We start from the raw sequence: 25,945 nt of genomic DNA on the forward strand, positions 1-25,945 counted from the left end.
ACTTGCTGAGAGTGCAGTCCACGCCATCCTCCAGATCATTAATGAAGATATTGAACAGGACTGACCTTAGGGCACTCCACTTGAAACCGGCTGCCAGCTAGACATGGAGCCATTGATCACTACCCGTTGAGCCCGACGATCTAGCCAGCTTTCTATCCACCTTATAGTCCAATCATCCCGCCAACTTCTTTAACTTGCTGGCAGGAATAACTGTGGGAGACCATGTCAAAAGCTTTGCAAAGCCAGGGATAACACATCACGCTTCCCCATCATCCACAGACCCAGTTATCTCCTCATAGAAGGTAATTAGGTTAGTCAGGCATGACTTGCCCTTGGTGAATCCATGCTGACTGTTCCTGATCACTTTCTTCTCCTCTAAGTGCTTCAGAATTGATTCCTTGAGGTGTCACAGCACCTCACAGGGCTATTCCTGGGGAATGCAGCTTACTCACTGCCTGTTGCTCAGGGCTGTCTAAAATCACAAAGTAGACATCATATAATGCTTTTCATTCTTCCCCCAATCCCAGCAAAGTAAGCACTCCAGGTAAGGATTGTGAACAAGAGTTTTCCAAAAGGGATGTCTGAAGTTAGGTGCCTAAATAAGAGGCCTAGTTTTCAGAGGTGCAAAGCCGTCAGGAGCTCCACTGAATTCAGTCACTGTTGAAAATCAGGCCACTTATTCAGATACCTAAAAGGGGATTTAGGAACCTAATTTCAGACCAAAATTTTCAAAAAGTGGGAGCGTTCATCCATTTATCCATTTTTTGTTGAAGCCTGACCCCCTCCTTTTGTTTTCTTTAAATGTGATCAAGATATTTTTAGGCTGGAAAGATGTATTTCTTTTTTCATTTCCCCATAACTCAAAAAGGCAGATGAAATTTTTCAGAGCCTTGGGAAACAAAATTCCTTCTAGTATAGGCAAAGCATACAAATTCAGCCCAAAAGCTTTCTGTTTTGGAAAGTTCTGAACATGTTAAAATATAAACTAATGGATAGCCATAACTATAGCATTCACTGCTGCTGACTGTTGTCTCGCTCTCACAGGCATGCATGTGTGCACACACACACCTAAACACACTCTCCAGTTATTCTTATCTGCCGTGCTTTCCAAATGTTTTTTGTATTCAAAATATTCTTATACTTGGAAAGTGCTTAGCCACTTTAACGTTCTCACTCCTACTTTTTCAGACTCCAAGGACTGAATTCATGAACTTCAGAGTTCAATTTTACGTACTGCAGATTACACAGATGACATCAACACATTGTAGCTCAGCTGAAATGGGTACTCATTGACATGGGATAGTCCACAGTGCTGCGACTATAGGCCAGCATACAGTAGCCTTCACCACGCCAGCGTCCAAATGGTTGACACAACATGGGACCACGCCTTAAAGTAAAGGGCAAGAAAGAAAATGAAGCAACAAAGGCTTAAAACTGGGCACGTTCAGTCCAGAGAAAAGAACACTGAGGGGTAAGAGTCTTCAACTACATTAAGCGCTGTTATAAAGAGGATGGTGAGCAATTGTTCTCTATGTCCATTGGCAGTAGGACTGGATGTAATGGGCTTAATCTGCAGCATGAAAGATTCAGATTAAATAAGCTCTGGAACAGCCTTCCAAGGGAGGTTGTGGAATCCCCATCAATGGAGGTTTTTAAGAACAGTTTGGACAAACACTCACCAGGGATGGTCTAGGTTTACTTAGTCCTGCCTCAGTGCTGGGGGAATTAAGGTCCCCTTCCAGTCCTACGTTTCTGTGACTCTGTGAAAACTATGTTGGATTAATTTAATTACCATAAATAGCATTTTATCCTCTCCGTTTTGTGAGTCAACCTTTTCCATGTCTATAAGCCATCCAGAAGAATGGATACTGTAATGCAAGGTTGGCATGGGATGAATATAGACAGGTGTGAAATGAAGTGTTTCCTGTACCCAGAGAGTTGTGAAGTGAGAGAAGTTAGAGGAGAGAGCATGAATTGACAAATGGAGGGGAAATAAGAGAGATGAGGGGAAGGAAGACTGTTGAGTCCTCAACAAAGGGGAAGTGGAATGAATAACGTTGGCAGACCATGACCTTGCCAACATCACAAGGATAACATTTTCACTAGGATACATTGATTCAGGAATGTATCAACCATAAACGAGTTCTTGTTCTCCATCAGACACACCAGTAAATGCCACCTGTATTAACCACTGGCCTTTTATTATGACAACAATCACTGTGAAAGATCTTACCCTCTGCAAGAATTTAATTCTGCCATGTCCCTCTACAAGCATTTTGGGAGTCTGCTGCTGTTGAAGGTTTTGGCCTTCTCAGAAATATATATAATTCAAGCACAGTAGTTCATCAACAGTGTCCACTTGGCTTGCTGCACTGAAGTTACGACCATGGAGAAGATGAAATTGTCTTTACCTTTCAACGTGTAAATCTACAGCTTGCCATTTGTCTCAATCACACTGACTCCACAATAATAATAAAAAGAGCAGCAAGTTTTAGGGCATCAGGCAGGCAACATCAAGACAAAAGGAAGACTGCGTTGTAGATGGTTCCCACAGTGTTACAAAGACAACTGTTCCCAGCTGCTCGGCACTGAAGTAGAATGCTCCTTGTTGTTGAGTGTAAACTCTCGTGTCTGCAGCCAGCTCTCTGGGGTTACCTCCTACACTCAAAAATGGGGTTCCCTTCAGCACATATTTCCAATCTGAATAAGTGGCTAGCAGAAGCCACTCAGATAACTAGTACTATGTGGTGTTGTGTTATTTGGGATATCTCAGGGCCAGAGTCTAATACCCTTAAATAATCACGTTGATTACTACTTTATTTCAGGAGTAATGCCACTGAAATCAGCACAGCAGCTTGTAGAATAAAGTACTACTCAGGGTGAGTAAAGGATAACACAATGTAGCCTGTAGTCTGTAACTGTGTAGCCAACATATTTTGTTTATCAAACAGGGAAAGCATGCAATAATGGAGATATCACCTACTCACCCCAAGTCTTTCTTCTCTCACTGAAGTTAACTGGAGTTTTGCCACTGAATTCCATGGCAGCAGGACCAGACCTCGACAGAGCAATGTACAACAGCTCTATGAGAATTAGCATCTGAGTCACTTTATAGTCAGTGCTGGGTGTGCCCTGAGGCACTTATTTTTGTTGTCAATCTTTCTGTTTTATTGTGTTGATTTTTCTAAATTACATATTTTGTCTTTCGGAAAGTGATATAATTGTGCTCTATTCAAAAATTAATTTCAAGGTGAGTTGGAGGAAAGTTTGGTATGGCAATACACTGGCAAGCAACATAAATAGAGGAGACACCCCAGATAGGGAAAGTAATTTATATATGTCTTCCCAGCTAAATACTCGGAGGGACCATCAAGTTCCTGTTAGAAACTTGGAGGTCTTTGTAAAGTGGCTGAAATTGACCATGGAATAGTTGGGAGGATCCAGTGGTTCTTTTTTAGATGACTTGTTTCTCATTGGTCCACACCATTAAAATATGAAGGCCACAAATGATGGCTAGGGAGACCATTTTTTTTACTGTTTGCCACACTACCAACAGATTGTAACATCAGAAGAACCAAAGTACCAAAAAGATATAATGGATATTGCAGTGCTAAAAAGGTATAACACATGAAATACTGTACTCAAATTATCTTCCTGTCCAAGGCTACTTTATACAGTAGAAACCCACTAACCCTACGCAGTAACCTGCTAAAAAGCAGGTTCACCTCATCTCATCCCTACCCCAAGACAAAGTACACCTAGCTTGATTTTCTATATCCTTCCAGTCAGCCATAGCTATATCATTTTTGTGCTTAAGTTATTCATCTAGGGCTCCTTTCCTTGGCTTTGCTCAACTGTACCCTAAAGGAATCAAAACTCTTGTACTGAAGACAGGAAGGGAGAGAAAAATGAAGAGAAAGTTTAGTCGTACAGTACGTACAGTATCTTCTAAATCTTAATCAGTTGTTTATTGGTTGGCAAACAAGTTTCACTTTTACAACAAATATTAGTAATGAGGTCATTCAACTTTGAGACCATACAAAATGGATCATAAATTAAAAAAAAAATTATAATCTGTGCTGCTAATTTACCTCCGGAAAGCCTACATTGCTTCAAATCCTATCAAATAAATAAATTTCCTGTTAGGAAAATAATGAATGGAGAATTTTTTTAATCACTTCAAAATAGTTGGTTTTCAAATTCTTGTTACAAGACACTCAAATTTCTTTTTTTTTAACCACTGCAGTACAAGTGCCTAGATTGGGAACCAGACTGAGGCCTGAAGACTCTTAACTCCTACAGGATATTGTTTTCACATGCAGAAGCCCAGCTATAACTATAAGAGATCTCTTGGCTTCTAGTACCGTGCCTACTGCCTGGGTGAGGGACGGCTTGCCAAATACGCTTCATATTAATTATTATAATTATTATTATCGGTTGTGCACTGTAAACATAAAGTTTGCCCTGCTCTAATCTGTGAAATTTCTGTCGGCAATACACCGACTGAAGAAAGAGAAAGCATGAGAAAAAGAAAGTCCCATTGGTTGGAAAGAATTTGTGATTGTATTACTAGAATACGAGCCTTAGAAAGTGACTTTTTGTTTTGTTTTGTTTTGTTTGGGTTTTTTTTTGCCCAGTGAGATTTTTAAAGAAAACGATGGCAAAAAAGGATTTATGAAAAACCTTGCTCCTACTGGTAAACAAATTTGCAAGACCAGCACAACAGAAAAAGTTGTTTTTTTTTCCACTACGTTAACAGGGACGCAAATTCTGGAGGAACAAAAAGCAGACTATATGTGCAATGCTAGTATCTGTACATTACATAGAAATTGTTCAATTTTTTTTCTGCCATTAGTTTTTTTATCATCAGTTAATACAGCAAAACATAAAATATGCGTGTAGCATATATAATTCTAGAATTCCCTTCCGTTTCATTAGATTTTGTTTGCTCCCACAGCTAAGCGCGCTGCAGTTAAATCAAGTTGTGAGTGACCAAAAACCATGTGATACAGATTCATAATAAACAGTTTTGCTATTTTTTGTTGTTGTTTGTTCTTTGTGCAGCACTCCCACCGAGATGCATCATCGCTACTAGTTTCAAATGCACGTTTTGGCCTTTTTTTTTTTTCTTTTTAAATCAGGTCCTCAGTAATAATAGCAACCGAGCATCAAGGATGTTTAAACAAACACAGCATAACTCGAGAAGGCCACAAAGTGTGCCATTATCTGTTGTATGTCTTTCATTAACATAATGAAGTCTGTCTGAGAGAGGGAGGGGAGGAAAGGGGTGGAATTTCATCAGTTATTATTCTCCCCAGGCTGGCCTAAAAATTCCAGTAAAAAAAAAAGTCTGACCGTTTGTTTGTTTTTTAGAACAGCACGAAGATTTAGGAGTACGCACAATATTACCACTGCTTGTATTAACTCAGAACAGTAAACCAGGTGTTAGGGAGGAGAGGGAGGGGATGTTGGTTGTTTTACATTTTTGCTTAATCTTCTATAGACTAGTGACCAAGTGAGCAGGTCCTTTGGAACTCCCTTCGGGGGAAGTCCCATCTTTGCTTGGTGGGACTATAAAACCATCACTGCTGCCTCGCCCCAGCTGGTAGTAAGTGTGTAGCTGATGGACGTGGTTCCTGGAGCCTAGATTTGGCATGCTTTTGTAGTACATATCATCAGCATCACCACTTTTGGCCGTGGGGGGGTCGGTCTGGGTGCTGGTGGTAACGCTTTCTGTGACGGGCATGCCAGCTAGCGTGGGCATGCTGGTATACAGAGAATCCCTGTTGGGCGACTGGTGGTCTTCTGTGTGCTCGTTGGTTAGCAAGGGGAAAAAGCTCTCGCTGTTGTCTTGCGGAATTCGTCTTCTGGTGTAGTGGTGCGGCTGGTGGTTCTCAGCGGAATAAACCCTTGGTGGCAGCAAGGGGGCGTCGGACTCTTCATGGATGAGTTCCAGGACCAGGCTCTCCTCATGGTTGAAGGAGGTGGCATCATCGAGGACGATGGCGTCGTCCTCGGTCGCACTGCCAATGTTGTTGACGAGTTTGTTCACCAGGTTCCTGTTCTGTTCACTGGAGCGCTCGTGGTTGTTCAGATAGGAAGGGATGTAGTTGGAGGTGAGTTCCTTCAGGATCTTTTTCTCTAGGGCAGTCTCGGTGTGGTTATTATACCCACGGTCAATGATTTGCACACAGTTGCTCAGGTACTCGCCGCTGGCGATGCTGTAGCTGTTGCCGTGGTTACCATTCAGTGGTAGAGTATCCATGACACTTGTATCCCTGGCATTGTTCAGAAGCCCCTCTGAAAAACATCACACAAGAGAGGGTGACTTGGGCAAAACAGGACATTCGCGCAGGACTCGTACAAACATCACACTTTCTTAATCAATCAATGCTGCACTGTGTTGCTATGTTAACATAGCAGCTGTGTAAAAATTGATATCAAACAAAATTAAAAATTAAAAAAAATAGATTTAGTTTGATAACAATAGTAGCATCATAGAAAAAACAAAAAAGCTTAATAATCTTTTACATGGGAACAAGAGCTCCAGCTAATAAGATTAAGGTTTTTCCACTGAAAATGGTATCTGGTATCAGGTATTGCACTTAATTTGTCAGTAGCTTATAAGAAGGAACAGCCCCTCTCCAAATAGCTCCTGTTCATATCAGACATAGCTGCTCCCAAATCTCAGCTGCTTTTATATGTTCCTTAAAACTAAGAAATCTATGAGGCAGATGTTCAGCTGGTATAAATTGTCCTAGCACCACTGATTTCAATGGAACGATGAAAAGTTACATAAGCAGCGGACCTGTATTTGCAACATAGCTATCCCATTCCCAAAACATCGTTTAGTAAACTGACTGCATACGTGAGATCTTGGGGAAAAAATTCTTATCTTCCTTACACTTAATGCAACTCCACTTGATGCAATGGAATTGCATGGATATAATTTATAATTTTTGCTTCATGCTGACTAGCTTGTGTATCTGTGTTTGATTTTTTAAATCACTTTCTATCTTTGAGACATATATGCAAAGAAATTATATATCACATTCCTTCTGTTACAAGGGCATGACCAAAATTATTTGCATGATGCTTTGCTGTGAATTTTATATCATAGACATACGCTAGGGATTACAGTTCTGTGTGTGTTGTTATTGCTAAGCTCCATATACTATATTCTTTCAAAAGCTGTTTCTGAGTTTCACTTTTTCATTAGGTAGCTGTGTTCAATTGCAGGAGCGGCGCCAGGGTTTTTGGTGCCCTAGGCGGGGGTCCTTCCGCACTCCCGGTCGTTGGTGACCATTCTGCGGTGGGGGGGTCCTTCCGTGCTCCCGGTCTTCGGGGCACTTCCGCGGTGGGTCCTGGAGCAAGTGAAGGACCTGTCACAGAATTGCCGCTGAAGACCCGGAGCGCAGAAGGACCCCCCACTGCCGAATTGCCGCCGAGGGTGGCAAAATGCCACCCTCCCAAATCCTGGCGCCTTAGGCGACCGCCTGGGTCACCTAAATGGAAGTGCTGGCCCTGGCTGTAAGGATTATGGGCACTGTAGATTTGATGGGCTGCATTTTCATCAGGGCTGCTTGGGTATTTAGTCACACAATTCCCATTTGCATGAGTCAGCCCGTTATAAGCCTGCCTGCCATTTTGAAAATGTAACCCTCTAGTGTTAGGACTTCTGACCTACAACAGGAAAAAATACATATATAACTGCAGAAACTAGGCCTGTGTCTTCTGGGAATCAGTTGGTTTTGATGAAACTATTTAATGAACTTTATAAATTTCCACAAGCCTAGTAACATTGTAAATAAAAACCAGGGGATTGAATCTTCACCGAGGGCGGCTCTAGGTATTTTGCCGCCTCAAGCACGGCAGGCAGGCTGCCTTTGGCGGCTTGCCTGCGGGAGCTCCTTGGTCCTGCGGATTCAGTGACATGCCTGCGGTAGGCCCGCTGAAGCCGCGGGACCAGAGGACCCTCCGCAGGCATGCTGCCAAAGGCAAGCTGCCTGCCGCCCTTGTGGCGACTGGCAGAGCGCTCCCCGTGGCTTGTCGCTCTAGGCACGTGCTTGGCGTGTTGGTGTCTGGAGCTGCCCCTGATCTTCACTCACTTACACTACTGTAGATAAAGAGTAACTGTTTTGAAGCCAGTGGAGTAATCTAGTTTGAGTGAGAGGAGAATCAGGTCCTGGCATGTTAAGCTATCATGCTAATGACTATTGTGATCACTAGAATGAACACCCAATACAAGACTGTATGAAACTTTCCATGCATTTTTTCAGTTAGTGCATTCAGATGCTGCCTAAAATCACAGACAGCACTGAACCAGCAGTGGTGGATTAGAGTAGCTCTGTGTTGACAACAAAGATTAATGGTCATTCACATCAGCAAGAAAAACTCTTAATACACTGCTAGTGTACCTTCTGAAAATATAGGATTCAGTCTATATCTGTGATGCAGTACTTTCAGTATAGCTATCTAAGATTGGAAAATGCTACTACAGACTTTGTTCTTTCTTTGAGTGAAATGTCCCGAATATGTCATCCCTATTTTGTATTTCCGGTGCATATGGTACATTTTTGTATCATGCATTTCCAAACAAACAAGGAAAGTTATGTATAAAATAAACTAGCCATCACAGACATAGAACAAAGCCATTTATTTTCATGTTAGAAGGTCTCCATAAATGATCCACAACGTTTAAGGAAAATAAAAAGAAAATATTTTTAAAGAACTGTATGTAATGAGAGATTGTTGCTACAGTGTCTGCTTGATGGTCATGGCTGAGTAACTTATGCATCGAGACACTGCTTGTTACTTCTGCTGCCAATGCATACAATTGGAGGCTGGAAGATTCTGTAGGAAAATAAAGTGGATGGATTGCATTTGAAATAGTGTAAATTTCATAATGAAATATGTCATATAAATTGACAAAAGGTTTATGACTTTGCAAATAAAAATGTTTAATTTAATACAATGTAACACACACACACACACACACACAGTTACATGAGACTTAGAACCTATATTGGGTAAATGACACAAAAAAGAAAATAGACAACAAAAGCATCTAATCTGTATCAATATATATATATAACTATATATATTAATCCATATGGTTTTTATTCTTTTGTTTTCAGAATTGTGAGAGATGAACCATTTTTAATAACTACATCATCTATATGTGATGCAATAAAAGTGAACTAAAAAAATTACATTTGATATGCAATGTTTAGCTTTACTCCCATACTTGTCTCTCTGTAGGGCTCTAAACGACAGCATGAAGAAAAGGAAAGAAAAAACAACAAGTAAGCTTACAGCGACAGTAGGAGAAACATGAGTAAAAAGCAAATTGATGATATGCAGAAAAAAGAGTTAACAGAAATCATTTCCACTGCCCAGAATACATGAATCTGTTACGTGGTTTGTTGCAGGTTAAAATACTGACATTTTAGACAAAAAATGTTTTAAGCACAACAATAAACATGTGACTTTTAAAAAAGATCTATTTTTGAAAGTTTTTCCATCTCAGTTTATATTTTTAGGGTGCAATACAAATCAAGAATAAACATCTGGAAATGTAAAGGTTAAACTGGCAATCCCCACTCAGAAAAACAGTCATCTTTAATGCCATCAGAATGAATTTCTTTACTTACTGTTAGTTATAACTGCCCCGGCAGTTGAAATTGAAATGCATTTCCTTGCTAAACCGTGGTATCTTCCATCTTCTGCACACACAGTTTTGTTACCATGTGATTTTGCTCATCCAGGGGGTGCTGGCATTTTAAAACCTTTTGCAATGAAGATTTATTTGTTTGCTTTTGCTTTTAAACCAAACACACCAAAGATGAGGATGAAGTGTTAACTTTCAATCTCCCATTTTGTATTAGTTTGTGGCACACCTCATTTATGTTATCTTATTTCCTTCTTCTCTTAAAATGATCTTTCGTGAAAGCTGTTGTAAAACACCCATCATTTATCCAAGACTCAAACTGATTTCAGTCTATCCAGTGAAAACAACTCCTCTCTCAGGTCCAACTTGTGGCAACCTCTATGGTTCAGCAAACCCCTCAACTTCTCAACTATTACCTTATTCACCCCTTTATGGCCAAACCCATCCCCTCGAAGGAATTGAGAGTGTCACCACTGACTTCTAAGGCCAGACCTGAAGGGCCTTTCCATTGGTTTCAATGGGCTTCTGATCCTAATGGCAAACACCTGTTCTCAGACAAAACTGTGCCGCAGTACAGAGTGCTAGGTGGGCATGTGGCCTGCAAGTGTGCTACACAAGCTCCCCCTGAAGTCAAATACTTGTGAAAACAGATTCCCGCAAGCAGTGCTCAACTCTGCTTTTGCAAGGGAGAGCAGCTGCAGATTCCCTGCCCAGAAATAGCAGATCCAAAGGGCTTGTCTTGATTAAGATTTAGTGTCATTTGGCAAGAATGTTTTAGCTAGCACATTATAAAAGTCTAGAGCAGAGAAGGTAGCTTCACCATGAACACTACTAACAAACACTGGAACACAGAAATTGCTGCCTTGGTTTGGACCCCAGGTTCATTCAGCCCAGTGCCTTATCTCTGACAATGGCCAATACCAGACGTTTCAGAGGGAAGTGCAAGAAACCACCACCTTGTCTACGTTAGAGTTTTAGAACATGTTAGATAGAAAATGTTCTGTAACCATTAAATCCTAGTCAAAACAAACGCAAATGTGGTGACAATTTGTAGTGCGTGGGAAGCGCACAGAAGCCATGCTAAAGTGGCACCGAATGGATATTTATAATGTGTTATCAACTCAATAGATTATCACAATGGCTCCGTTAGTTTGGCTATGGGGTCAGTATGCATGAATCCCAGAGGATTCATAAGGCCTTTTGTGGAATCTGTATTTACTAACTTGGGGTTGCAATATGGACTCCTCTAAAACTCATAGGGACCTACCTCAAACACTGCGAAGAAATTCCTGCCCAGAGACAATCACCTAGTTTCAAAGGCAATATCTATTACACTTCTTACTTCCCGTGATATAGTTATGGCTATCAATAAACTCGTAGTCTCCCATAAATACTGACTTCAATTCTGCTCCCATTGAAGTCAATGGTAAATATCCAGTGGCTTAACTGGCATCAGTACTCGTGGAGTTCTCTTTAATTTCTGTTGACTGAACCCTGAACAGGTCTGCTTTTAGCATACTTATAACCTCGCTGGCCCCAGTTCTGCTCCCTTGTATTGAGTAGCACCTTAAAATCAAAGGGACTATTTGTGGAATGAGGTTCTACTCAGTGCAAATAACAGAATTAGCAGCTGGGCCTTAAAATTAGATGACTATTTTTAAAAATGCACTTTCTAGCAGAAACTTTTTGTCATATTTCAGCCCTGAGCACATTTGTAGAGCTGAGACACACAGCCAAGAAAATTGAGGATTACAATAAGCCAAATGCTGACTCAACATTTCCTGCTGCCATCCAGACAGTACCTCTATAACCCAGTTTAAAACTTCCCCTGGCTAGTTTGGAAAGCAGATGTAAAATGATGTTAATCTTAAAGCATAGCATCTTTTTAACAGTAACAACCGTAACACTTCTGCAGCAAGAAAATATAAATATTTACATACCCAAACTGTGCAGATTATCAAAATTTGTTTCAACAGTTGCGATATAGCAAAGTCTTAAAATTCAGAGCAATTCACACTTAATGTTAGTTCCTTTAACAAGAATTAGTGCAATCTAATTTATTGTGAGAAGTTAGTATGGTTCCAGAAATTTATGAACAGAGAAAAGGTCAAATGCATATACTTTCCCCTTTGTGGTTGGAATTAAAAGACCCTAATGATACAAGTCAATATATAATTTTACCATAACAATGCTGCATATTACAACATATCTTTATTGCTTGCACTGTTGCCGTTATTTATTTATTTTCTTTATGAGACCCCATTACTGCAAAGGGACACCTTAATTAGAAGAGGAGCAAATAAAGAGAGCTGACATTTTGGAAAGTATTTGTGTTTGAAAGCAGAGTTACTCTCCAACGATTCAGTTGTCTATGGGTGAAAAAAGGATAAAAGGCTGAACTATCAAACTTAACAGATGCAACCTGATCAAGCGTCCAAATACTAGATTTATTCTGCAAATCATCTGTAAATAGACCGATCTATAACAAAAAGCATCGTGACGTTCATTTAAAAATATGGTCTACTCATGCAACCAGAGCAAATACAGAAGACAAACATATAGGTCACAGGAAATGATTTTTGCAGTAGAATCTTATAGAGTAGGCCCAGCTGACTCTTTGCAGCTATTTGATTCCAGTTTCTAGTTTCCTGGAGCTCTTATTTGGTCTCCTTAAAGCACACGTAGTTTGCATTTATTTACATGACAATACATTAATTACCCCACTCCAAAATCTGCCCTCTTCAGAATCGGTCTAGATTTCTCATTCCATATCCCTCTTAGAGCTCAAGGGTGTTTTTTTTTAATGCATAATCTCTGACAGATACATTGATGAGCTACTGACAATTTATTTTTCTATATGCTATTCCAAAAGCAATAGTAGCTTTGGTATCAAAGGCCATTTTGACCTCACTTACCTTGAAAGATGCTCCTCTTTCTAAAATGAATGATTTAACAAAGAAACGAACTGACAACAAAGTGATAAATGGATACAGTGGACAAAACACACATCAATGACTAAAACAATACAAAACCAAAAGAATCAAAACCACCACACATATTTGAATGGATCTGATGAGTGACTATTAAACTGAAGCTGGTCATTTGGTTGGGCTAATGAGAAAAAACCTAAGGAAAATGGAAAAATGTACTGAGATGAGAGAAGAGATTATTTATACCTGGTTCCAAAAAAAAAGAGGGGGTGGGGACGAAGGGAAAAAAGAACAAATGGGCCTATATAAGCCACATAAAATGGGACTCTCACTAGAAAAATTAGAGAGAAACTCCTGCACACCTTGTGTGTTGTACATGCTGACAGAAGGGTTGTTATAGACCGCCGATTCCCCGAGCAATGTATTATAAGGGTTGTTAGTGCCATGAGGACGAAGCAGAGCATTGGTTATAAGGTGATTAGCCATGGCTCCTGGAGCAGCCCGACAGAAAGACAGAGAAAAAAAAAGGTCAATCAGGCAAATATGGTATAAAAAAAAAAGGAAAAAAGAACATTCAGAATGACAACAGTTGAAATAGTCCTGATTACAAGCAGCCAGCTAATTAGACTTGAAAACTATATGCCACTAAAGCAGCACAGATGTTTCCGACAATGCACAAATCCAAGTTGATGTGAAAGAAAATGGATTGGAATGCTGATAACCCACATTTATGGTGGTTTCCCTAGTTGCTCAGAGTATAAGCAAGGATATGACAAAAGGTGACAGTCTACACAATGGGGGATGGGATCATCTCCAGAAAGTGCCAAATGAACCAAACAATAATAATGACTCACATGAAAATACATTCAACTCTCACTGTTGACTAGGGTTTATTTACTGGTCACTCGGAACATATATAAAAAAGGAAGGATGGAAAATGTTGGCTTCCATAAGATTCTGGGCACTTATGAGAGCTCTTATTCCAGGAGCAGCTATTTATGTACAATAGGGCAGGTACAATTCTATCCACTGTGCTTTAAATCTACGCGGTAACAGCTTATTGTGCAACAACAACATGCCCTCACAAGTGTGAGCATTGTAGTTCTTTCAAGAGTTCCTACAAACAGGACCAGAGCAGTCCATGGAGGTCCTGTTACTCAAGGGCTCTATGTTGCCTTTGCAAATACAACTTTTCGCTCACATTCTCGTTGGCTGTCATTTTGGAAACTATAACCTAGAGGAAGCTGAGGGGCCACAACTCTGCCTGTTCTTTATGTTAGACTTCAGGAGGCTGAGCTGCTGGATTTTTGCCCTTCAGCTTGTGACCAGAGACACCTACCTTGTGCCTAAGGGAAGGAAGTTTGTTCTTGTGGCAGTGACTTCCCTCCCCTGCCTTAGCCGATTCGCAGCAGGAATACACATCTATGTGAAGGGGCAGTTGAAAATCTGACATAGAACACAGCGTCGTTGCCAAAGACCAACCCTCAGACTAGGAGCAGGGAGAAGGGACGTTCCCTCGGTCACTGGCCAGAAGTGTCAAGCACATACATATTCTTTAGTTCCTGGCCTAACCTTGTCTATCACACTTCCCTGCCCGGTCAGCAGGCCCTGCCAGGGCAAGAGGTGCTACAGCAGGCAAGGGGGGGCTTGCAGAACAGTGGAGAAGAGAAGTAGGTATGAAGAAAACAGAATGACATCTCTGCTTCAACAGCCTGCTGCAAAGGTGCAGCCCTGGGCGTAGATTGCTCTTCAAAAGGCATCAGTCTGCCCTCCTTGCTTCCATTGCAGCACCCAACACCGCTCTTCAGGTGCTCAGGTCATCTGTGGAGCATGCCAAGGGACCCCCTAGTCACAACAACATGACGGCCTGTGGTGAGGGTGAGAAGGAAAGGGAGTTTGGAGGGCAGGGGAGAGTCACTGGGGGACAGGAAGCAGAACATGACTTAGCAACAAAAGGGGAAAAATGACAGAACAGAAGGGGTTACAAAGAACATACGTGAGAGGGGGAGAGGGTGGCAGCCATTTTGGGGCATAGCTCACGCAGACCTGGGACAGGAGGGTCCTTGTGTCATGTGGTGCTGTTGGCCCAGGAGGTGGCTCCATATCATTACGTGCCGAGGTTACTTGTATATTTCATTCTGTTACAAAGAGCTGGAAACTGCCTATGGTTATCCACTGAAACTCCTGCTTTCAGCTTAACACAGACCCTTCCAATGGTCCCGTCTCTACAGCACATGCTGCCCAAGCTCTGGAGGCCCAGCACCGGGCGTGGTGCAGTGCAGAGCTCTGCCACCCCACGGGAGGAGGAATTCTGCCCTTCAGGAGGTGTAATGTTACCTCCTTTGCTGGTTGGGGGGCAGGGATGACCATGGCTCTGGCCTTGCCCCTTTGGGGGTGTGTTGCCTGGAGAGGATTTACTGCTGATAGAAGGAGCTAGTCTGAGGATCCTGGAGATTCTCTCTCTATCTTAGAGCACTTCGAAGGCAGGGCAGGTCTTCCTGAGGCCTCACCACCAATGCACCTCACCAACCCCAGAAGGAAGCACCTCACTGATGACAAGCACAGCCAGGCTCTATGGGCTGGTCTCTCTGTTGAGGTGTAATGGTGATTTTAAGATGCTGGCACATACTCACAGGGGACTGGACTGAACCCCGCCCCCTCACGCATCTCACATAGGACACACAGCAGGTGGTAACAACCTTAGGACACTACCATGGAGGTGACAGGTTTCAGAGGGGTAGCCGCGTTAGTCTGCATCAACTCCTTATTGTTTTTACAATGCAGGTGGATTTCCTGAAAAACCAAGCCTCAATGCAACACAAAGTGAATTACCAGGCTGTGCACTTTAGGGTCTACTCACAGCATTTCATTTAAATGAACACCTGGCCTCTGATGGGAAACTTGAAAAAAAATACATAGTTGGTCAGACTTTGCAAATCTGACACTTAATGAATAATATCCCTCCAATGCGAGAGAGACAGACACTGACCTCACACAGACTGCCTATAAATATACTAAACACAACTAATAGCAGCTTATTTTCTGTCTTCCTCTTTCTTGCTGAGGTCATTTCCATGAAAAGTGATTTCATTTCACGGGTGGGACCAAACTCTGCTCTTGGCTCCAGCAGTGCCAATCTGGAGTAGCAAACTCTGCTGAAGTCAGAGGGTTTAATCTGGATTTATAATGTAACTGAGCACAGAAATTGGCCTTGCTTGTTTCCCCACCGTGAAAGGAGGCTGGGATCATGGATCTTGCTTCTTTCAAAAATGGGAGGGTCAAAGCAAACAGAACCTTGGTCTTTAACAATACCACTCTGTTTTATTTTCTTGTAAAGTCTTTGGATCCAGCTCCTAACTTTGCCCTCAAGACCCTCCCTTCTGCTTCTGGCCTCCTTTGTAAAGCGCTTTCAAGCCTGTGGATGAAAAGTGCTATAGAAGAGACGGGTATTATTATTAACCAATCTCAGAAGCACAATCTTCCCAGCTCCAGTGACGGTGGGGGTGGGGGGCTCCAAATGACTGATAATTAAAGCTTTAATTCAAAAAATAATACAAAAAAAGATGAGCTCTTTTCAAACGGGAGGGTCTGTAATAAAAAAAATCCAACCCCCTGACACTAGCCACACTTCTAAGTTCCCATCCTGCTTTCTTTCTGACACTTCTACGTCACCATGGCAACCACCAGGGCTACCAGAAACAGGATTAGGATTTCAGATGAGGAATGAGCAGCGGGGGCAGGTGAACTCACAAACAACCTTCCTGTTTGCATGAAAATGTCCTTGGTAATAAATAATGAGCAAAGCCAAATATAGAAAACATGGATCCGAGCAGCAGGATTTCTAAAAATATCAAAGGTTTCTATAAGACTCCAGCTCCTCTGTAACAAGTGGCGGGGAAGCAAAAGGAGCGAGAGACAAGCGTATTATTTCCCCAAAGAAACAGCGTACCAGACAAACTAGAGCACTTAGCAACAGAGCCTGTGAGAGACGTTATGGCAACAGAGTGCGGACTTCGATGCTAGGGAAGTGTGTGGAGTGGGGTGACAGGTTGGAAAGGAAAGGTGCTTTGAAAGTTGCTAGCGAAGGCCAGGGTGTGTGAGTCTCAAAGTAGAAGGAAGCAGGCTGTGTATGTGAACTGACTGTTCTGATTCCACTCAGCGTGAGGAGCCTTTCTTGCTATGTGCTGTCTGACTTATCCCTGGCTGTCTGCCCAATATCTTCAGCTAGAAGCATCTGGTTCATAGTTTGTATTTATTTATTTATTCACTTATAGCTGGATCCTAAGCTTTATTGCTTTCAATGGAGCAATGCCAATTTACACAAGCTGAGGATATGCCCCCAATATCTTCTTCATGTTGCTAGAATTTAGTGATAGCCTTCCTTGCAAAAAACCTCTCTGCTCAGTTTCTCATGGCTCTTGCATATTATGCATATCTGGCAAACAAATCATTTATTTGTTTAGTTACATGTGACTGGCTGTCAGCTTCTGTGAGTGGAAATTCCCAGGGTTCTGTAAGTTGAAGAGATACTATTGATAGCACCTTAATTTTGCTTTCCAAAATATTGTTGCACTCTGCATGCTTGTAAGCTTGTGACCATGAAGTCAGAAAGAATCAAGGGTCATCTCAGACACACATCTTGGGCTGTCCTTGTCTAATGAGCGGAGTCAACCAAAAGCGGAACCAGTAGCCAAAGGTTAGTAACCAGAGCATACAAGGATCAGAAGTTGTACCTCTGAACAACATAACACAAAGAAACAGCAATACTCAGATTTCTATTTCAACAACGCAAAAGTTCTGATCTAGGATTTGGTTCAATCCAATATATAGCTAAAGAGGCAGCTGTGCAATTCCGATCTAGATCCTGGCTGAGATTCTAAGCACCTTCAAAGTTCATAGATACTCAGTTATCGGTTGCTGGTATGGGATTACCTCCAATAAAGCATTTATACACTGTGATTATAAACAGAGATTTACCTTGTGAGAATGGCACTCTCTTACTCAGCACCAGAGTTGGGTGAATAATTTGTAGCAAATAACTTTTTCAACTCATTTCACCTCTTTTTCTGTTCATAAATTGTCAGCAGACAGATCACAATTTTCTCAGATTTGTTATTCAGAATTATTTGCTGGATATATTCAGTGATTTATTCTTGGTCTGTGAGAGAGTTTGGTATTTTAAAGATGAGCTTTTTGGATCTGTCACGAGATCTCTTTTTGTTGCTGGACTGGATGAATGTCACTTGTACGGCCAGATTCCGATACACTTACTTACAGTAGACCTTTGCTTGGGGAGTAGTCCCACTGATTTCAGTGGGACCACTTCAGAGGCAAGTTTATTATTTAATGTGAGCAACTGTCATCTGCATTGGGTCGTTAGAATCAGGTTTCCTCATTGAAAAGTCAACATGATGAATCTGAAATCTGCATTTCACAAATATTCTGCTTACATTTGCTGCTTTGGCAAAAGTGCCTGTTAGAAAAGTCATCGCTAGAATATGCACCAAAAGCAAATAAAAAAGAGGTGTAAACAGAGTCCAAGTGAATTCTCCTATAATCCAAATAGTTGTGTGCCCTCCCCCTCTTTTTTCTTTTATTCATTTGCCATACTAGCTCAGCTGTACTCAACACACCAACTCTGTGGGCATCTTTGGCTACGTCTACACTACAGGATGAATTTGAATTAGCTTAAACTGATTTTATAAAACAGATATTATAAAGTCGATTGTGCGCATCCACACTAGGCACATTAATTCGTGTGTGTCCATGGTCCGAGGCTAGCATCGATTTCTGGAGCAGTGCACTGTGGGTAGCTACTGTAAAATAATGAGGGCAATAATGTCGATTTCCGTCCACACTAACACTATTCCGATATAGTAATATCGATTTTAACATTACTCCTCTCGTTTTGTAGGAGTACAGAAATCGATTTAAAGAGCCCTTTAAATCGATATAAAGAGCAGTGTAGTGTGGATGGGTCCAGCGTTAAATCGATTTAATGCTGTTAAAATCAGTTTAACAGCGTAGTGTAGACCAGGCCTTAGAGTCATAGCTGCTTATTTTACTGACAAAGCCAACTTGGACTGTTGTGAGCAATGCAGAACCAACACAGCTACTAAAGCGGGAAACAAGTTCTAGTCTTCTCCATGCAAAGTTTTTCTAATCTCAGTTCTGAACCAGAAATTTTATTATTGGTGGAGGTTTAAGAGGAATGATTTTTAGATCCCAGGCAACCGGCTGTTAGTTCAAAAAATCATCTCTTGAACTGTAAACTCAGCAAATCCGATACAGAAGTCGAGGGAGAACAAATGACAAACCATATAACGCCAGTTTTTATAGCCACTTTTCTGATTATAACTGCCCATTAAGGCTTTAAATTGTTAAGTTTATCTATTCTGTCTGTATATGAAAGTAGATATCATTTTAGCTATAGTGTGCAACGTGAATTGTACCTTATTTCCCCCATTGCTAGACAGAAATTCACATCCTTGATGCAGGAAGATATTGAATGAAGACATAATTTTGGGAAAGTTTAATAGAGAATTGCACATCCATGAACTATATGTATGCTTTTAAACATTCAATGAAAGCAAAGAATGAAAGGGAAGCTGCCAGGTGGGTGTCACTTGAGTCTACACTATATTATTCAGGACCACAATTCAAATAACTTCTTGCTGACAGCTGGCTGACAAAGCAGTGCGGAAGGCCTTTAAATGAACTTGAATTGTCTGCCTGGTCTACCCAGTGGGCACCAGAAAGGAAATGCATTCACATGCTTCTTCATACTTGGTGAAAAAACATCACCTTTCAAAAGCAATTACCAAAGTTACGCAAGAGATGTGCCTTTCTCTAGAATCACATGCCTGTGCAATTAATAACATACTTACATACCCAGATTGAGGGAAATGGAGCCACTCTGTTATGCCTGGCTTCAACCCTTCTCCACTCCCGTCTAAAATTGTCCAGGCCTTAGCCAGCATGCCCTTCAAAAAGAAGAAACCTCAACCCCCTTCTGATCCCACTATGCTATAGTATTGTACAATTAAGTACCTACTCCCTGCAGCAGCTGGCCCTGGCCAGTGTATCTTTCGATGATATTTATATAGTCTACATGACCATAGTATCCCTGAGCCTCACAATCTTAAAGGTATTTATTTGCACAATACCCCTGTGAGGTAGGAAGTACCACTGTACAGCTGCAGAACTAAGACCCAGACTACAGGCAAGATCCACGAAGGGGACTTAGGGTTTCCATTGCAACATCTAGCGTTAGGCCCCTCCTGCTGCCAAGTAAAATCCACAGCTCCTGCTCAGGTTCCCCACTGCAGTGCCTGGGGAGAATTAGGCACCTAAGACTGCGATTCACAGAAGCCAGCATGCTGAGCAGGGAGCTGCCTTAACTAGCCAATAGGAAATGCTGAGGGGAGGCTTAGGCGCCTAGCTCCAGGAGAGGTATCAAAGGGACTTAGGGACTTGACTCTGGTCTTGATTCTCAGCCAGGAACCCTCCACTAGAGTGAGGCCCCTAAGTCAAGTCAGCCTTTTCTCAGGAAAAAAACAACCACAACACAGAGAGGAGAAGGTGGCAGTGCCTCCCCAGCCCCTATGCCCAATAGCCTAGAGGTTAGAGCTCTCGCTGAGATGGGAGAGACCTCACTCAGTCTGATTCAGAGCTGGAATCCAGCCCTCCACCCATGGTGCCCTGACCACTGCGCTCTGGAGAATTCTGGGGTAAGTCTCCATCTCTCCTGTTGAAACTGTTCCACTTGACATGAAATACTTTGACAGGCATTGGGCAAGAGAGAGAGAATGACCAGATAGCCTGGTGGTTAGCACACTCTCCTGGAAGACCTGGGTTCAAGCTCCTGACTCAAATCAGGCAACTTGGGGACTTTGCCAGCAGACAGCAAGGTGCCTAGCGACTTCAGAGGCTGACAGCTAAGTGGGGAATTTGGGATCTAAATTTTGATTCAGGTAACTGAAGTGGCAATTAGGCACTGAAATCCCTTTTATGGATCTAACCCATGTGGCTTGCGTGGGGTCACACAAGAAATTTGAGTCAGAGCAGGGAATACAGCCTGCTACCCTGACCACTGGACCCTCCTTTCCTCCGCTGGGGTCAATGAGATTGAACTAGACCAGAGGTGGCCAAACTATCGCTTAAGGTTAGGGTTAGGGTTAGTCCTGTCCTGCCTGGCCCCTGGCTCCTCCCCCTCAGCCTCAGCTCGCTGTGCCGCCAGCTCTCTGGGTGGCAGGGCTGCGAGTTCCTGCCAGGCAGTGTGGCTGTGTGAGCTGCCAGGTGCAGTGTATTAAATTGCTCCCTGTAGGAATGTGCTACTTACAGTGTACTACAGGATCTCCTCCCTTAACCTTGTAGTTATGTTCCTGACAAACGCGACTTTAAGCGAAACGATGTTAAGTGAATCCAATTTCCCCATAAGCTTCCCCATAAGCATTAATGTAAATGAGGGCATTAGGTACCAGAGAAATTTTTTTTCACCAGATAAAAGACTCTATACATTTTATATGTATGTATATATAAAATAGTCTTTACTGTATATATATATATATATAAAAAAAATTCCCCTCTCACCCCTATGGGTGGTATGTGTCTTCCTCAACCTCGGGTCCTCTACCAGAGGCCTGGGAGTTTGAGGGTTCTGCGCAGTATCTTAGCTTTCCAGCACTGCACTTTCTGGACAGAGAGCTCTGATGTTGTTCTGGGATCTGTTGGAGCACTCACCCAGCTTAGGAGTCACAGCCCCGAGTGCTCTACAACCACTGGGACCACTTTGGCCTTTCACTTTCCACATCCTCTCGAGTTTCTCTTTCAGGCCCTGGCGCCACTTCTCCAGCTTCTCATATTCCTTCTTTCCTGATGTTGCTGTCACTTGGCACTGCTATATCTTCACCACCACTGTCTTCTGGTCCTTGTCTATTACCACGATGTCTGGTTGATTGGCCAGTACCTGCCTGTCCATCTGGATCTGAAGTCCCACAGAATCTTAGCCCTTCGCTATTCTCCACAACTTCTGTTGGAATCTCCCATCTGTCTTGGAGGGTCTATGCCCATACGCTGTCAGATGTTCCTGCTACACAATGCCAGCCACTGGTTTTGCCATTCAGTGTATGCTTGTCCTTGCCTGCATTTTTACATCCTGCCACTATTGTTTGACTGTCTCTGAGGCCTCTCTTGCCCACAGTCGTGGCACCCTTGGTCTCCCCTTCTAGTTGTTGGTAGACCCCGGCTTCATGGATCTGGTGTATACTCATGCCTGGTTCCTGTGATGCTATGATCAGTGCCTCAGTGCTGTCTTTTAGTCCAGCCCCTTCCAGCCCTGGTAGGATTTTCCCAATGTCAGCCACCTCAGCTATCTGTCGATGGTACATCCCATCAGGGTCTTGTCTTGCCATGGCACTTCTCTGCTTGGTCTTCCTCCCATGTCTGTCTGCCTCAGGCACCTTTTTCTCTCAGCAGCTCATCTTTGGCGGCCATCCTTAATCTGATGTACTCCTGGAGTTCCGGTTTCGCCAGCGACAGTGGGCTTTGATGCTCACCAAGCCCTGCCCTGCCTTCTTTCCGGCTGTATACAGTCTCGGGTGTTGGGCTTTGGGTGGAAAACCTCTGTTGGCATTGTGAGGAGCTTCCGGGTCTTCACATCGGCAGCTTCCATGTCCTCCTTTGGCCAGCTCACTATACCGGCAGGGTATCTGATACCGCAGGGCGTATTCTGTTGATGGCGTGGATCTTGTTCTTCCACTGAGCTGGCTCTTCAGCGACCTGTCTTTATCCTTTGGTGATACTTGGATGTTGCTGTCTTCCTTGCCTCCTCACGTGGTTTCCATGTGACTGTGGGACGCCAAGGTACTTGTAGCTGGTCTATATGTCTGCTATGTGGCCCGCTGGTAGTTTCCACCCCATCAGTCTTACTACCTTCCCTCTCTTCAACCTACAGCCGCCCCAAACTTTCTCCCCCAAGTTCAAATGACATCCCGATATCACATACACATATATCTGCCGTCAAGGTCGGATTTAGCGAGTCGATGTGTCTCGTTCATTCTAGCATACAGCTTGATGTCATTCCATGTAGGGAGGTGGCTTATGGTAGTTCCACTCCTGAACCTGTACCCGTATCCAGTCCTTGTGATTATCTGGCTGAGGGGGTTTTAAGCTATGTTAACAGCAGCGGGGACAGTGCATCACCTTGGTATATGCACACTTTATGGCCACTTGTGCAAGCTGGCCTTGCGAGTTGACTCTCCATAGTCCCATTGAGTTCTTGAGGAAGGTCCTTAGTGTCCTGTTGATTTGTATAGCGCCAGACATTCACAGATCCATGTGTGCGGCATTGAGTCATAGCTTTCCTGATTCAATCCAGGCTGTGCTCAGATTGGTCTGTCTACGACCTTGAGCGATGCTCTATCTATGAGCAACTGGTGTTGTTCCCAATGCCCTTCTGAGCTGCGCTCATGTAGTGCGTCCATATTGGTCCTGTAGCTTGGCAGCTATAATATCTGATATGACTTCCAGGTCGTGGGAGCAGGTTATTGGTCAGTTCTGTTCCCTTGCAGAGGTCTTTCCATGATCAGCAACTGTCTTCCTTGTGTTAGCCACAGTTGGGTTGGGAGCCTGCTGCTAGGCGTTCATGCCACTGCTTGTTAGTTTCTTACCAGTAGGTTGGATTCAATGTCTGTCCAGGTGCTGTTTCCAAGCTCTTCATGTTCTTGACCCGCTGACTGAGTTTCTTACTGTGATGGCTGACTGTTTCTGTTCTGGAGATTGCTGTGCTCTGTTCTCAGGTCTGCAGCCATTTTGCACTGGTGCTTATGAGTCTTCTCTTTCTCCCATATGTTCTTCCAGTACTGTTCCAGTTTCTGCTGCCATTGTGTTGTTTGCACTGCCAGTTGGAGTTAACACCTTGAGTATGCGTTCTTTGGAGAACAGGGCATTACTTTTTGGCCTCTGCTCTCTAGTGTATCTCCTAGCCTGGTAGCCAGTGCGTGAGCCTTAGTTAGCAACTCTAGGCTTCAAGATGGAGTCAGACCCCTTGTATTTTTCAAGTAGCCAAGTTTATTCTTAATCTCTACACCCTTCCTGTTAGTTCCACCAGCTGGACTTAACTTCTCTCCCGAGTCGCCTTGATTATCCTCCAACCTCATTTTCCAGGGTGGGTACATTACTGTTGTTTCTTCTTAATCGTGTAGCACAAGCATCTCCAGGATTACAGATGCTTGTAGCGTTATACCAGTTCATTGGTTTGAGTTATGGTGGTAGTAGGGATGTTCATGAGGGCTTTCTTGGCATCTTCAAACTACTATTCTGATGGTACTTCTCTACATGAGCCTTGGTAATCGGTGTCGCAGGATTGACTGTAGCTAGTTTCTCCCCATGATCTTATGCCTTCAACTCAGCGCAATGCGCTCTTGCATGGAGGGTGGCAGTGAAGTTTCAGCTTCAGTGTGGGCTGCGCATCCACTGTTCTTCCAGGTCGCTTCTTGAGTCTTGGATGTAATGTGGATTGGTCTATCTCAAGCTGTGACAGCAGCTCCTCTTTACTATGTTGAAGCATTGGGGTAACTAGCTGTTTTCATAAGTGTGGATGTAGCTCTTTTGTCCATCATGTCCCTCATGTTGTTTCATACATCCCCTCTCATTAAGGTCTACTGTTGTAGTAGCATTCCATCAGTCTCCAGGTTTCTCTTGTCTCGTCATGAATGTTGTTCCAGTAGCCCACTTATCGTCAGATTGTTCTGGGTCCTCAACATCTGGCATGGACCTGGTTATCCAGGCGACATCTGAGCCGGCATGACTCTCCTAGTTCGTGTCACTCTCATATTTGAGGTGGGCAGGTGAAGCATTAGGGGGTCTTTTGCCCAAGGACCCCTACTGGAAAGTTGGATACCAACCGGGATTTGAACCCCGGTCTCTCGTAGCAAAGGGTAGTCTCCTGTATCAAAGGGCAGCGCTCTTAACCACTACACTATCCAGTCACTTATCCCACCCTTATTTTTATATATATATATATATATATAGTATAAGTTTTAAATAAATAATTTAATACTGGTACACAGTGATGATGATTGTGAAGCTTGGTTGAGGCGGTGGAGTCAAACGGTGGGATATTTCCCAGCGAATGCCTTACTGCTAAATGATGAACTAGCAACTGGTTGAGCCCTCAACGGTTAACTCTCATACTCTACAAGGCAGCAGGAATGGAGGGAAGGGAGACAGCATGGCAGAGACACACACTATGTGTGTGTGAGAGAGAGATGTGCATTGTCGCTTTAAGTGGACTGCCTTGTTAATTAGATCAGCTTGTTGAGACTGCAGCTGCTGCCAGCAAGCTCCCTCTGTCCTGAGCCTGGGTGTGTTCCTCCTATTCCATGGAAGATGGAATAAGCAAGGTGCAGGAGCAGGGGGGAGGGGAACACCCTGACATTTGCCTCCCTCTCCCTCTCCTTCCCCCTGCACAGCAAGCAGGAGTCTCTGGGAGCAGCTCCAAGGCAGAGGGCAGGAGCAGCACATGGCAGTGGGGGGAGTGACAGCTGAACTGCTGGCAACTGCTAGCCTACTGGGCAGCTGCAGCACAGGGAACTTAGGAGAGCGGGGAGCTGATGGGGGACTGCCCACCCTGCTTCCAAGCCCCCACCAGCTAGCTGCAATGGGCTACTCTTCTTGCAAGCAGTGGACAAAGCAGGCAGCTGCCGAACGACGTTAGAAGGGAGCACTGCACAACTTTAAACGAGCGTGTTCCCTAATTGATCATCAACATAACAATGAAACAACGTTAACCAGGACGACTTTAAGTGAGGAGTTTCTGTACTTACGGCTGCCAGTTCTGGTGCTTCATAAGTAGCACAGGCCTATGGGGAGCAATTTAATACACCACACCTGGTACGGAAGGCTGTGCATCCCCAAACAGCCTGGCCCCCCTACCCTATCTGCCCCCTGACTGTTCCCCTCAGAACCCCCGACACATCCAAACCCCCTGCTCCTTGTCCCCGACCACCCTCCCAGGACTCCCTGCCCCTAACTGCCCCCTGGGGACCCCACACCCATCCAGCCCCTCCTGCTCCCTGTCCCCTGACTGCCCTGACCCCTATCCATACCAGGACCCCCATGCCTATCCAACCCTCCCGCTCCCTGTCCCCTGACCACGACCCCCGCCAGAACCTATGCCCCATCCAAGTGCCCCCTGCTCCCTGTCCCCTGACTGCCCCCCAGAACCTCTTATCCAATCCCCCGCTCCCTGCCCCCTTACCATGCTGCTCAGAGCACCAGGACTGGCAACTGTAAGTAGTACACCAGAAGTAGCACATTCCTACGGGAAGCAATTTAATACACT

At 43.5% G+C, this 25,945-nt stretch overlaps 1 protein-coding gene across 1 annotated transcript in view; it reads right to left on the minus strand.

The window, feature by feature from the left end:
- Positions 1-3,944: 3,944 nt before the first annotated feature.
- Positions 3,945-25,945, minus strand: part of ADGRL3 (adhesion G protein-coupled receptor L3) — an 836,368-nt gene continuing 814,367 nt past the window's right edge. The window contains 2 exon segments of the mRNA XM_075066059.1: positions 3,945-6,300; positions 9,248-9,265. Of these exon segments, the coding sequence (XP_074922160.1) occupies positions 5,498-6,300; positions 9,248-9,265 (821 nt within the window). The 3' untranslated portion in view covers positions 3,945-5,497.

The sequence above is a fragment of the Chelonoidis abingdonii genome, chromosome 5 (genome assembly GCF_003597395.2).
Source record: "Chelonoidis abingdonii isolate Lonesome George chromosome 5, CheloAbing_2.0, whole genome shotgun sequence".
NCBI classification, from domain to species: Eukaryota; Metazoa; Chordata; order Testudines; family Testudinidae; genus Chelonoidis; species Chelonoidis abingdonii.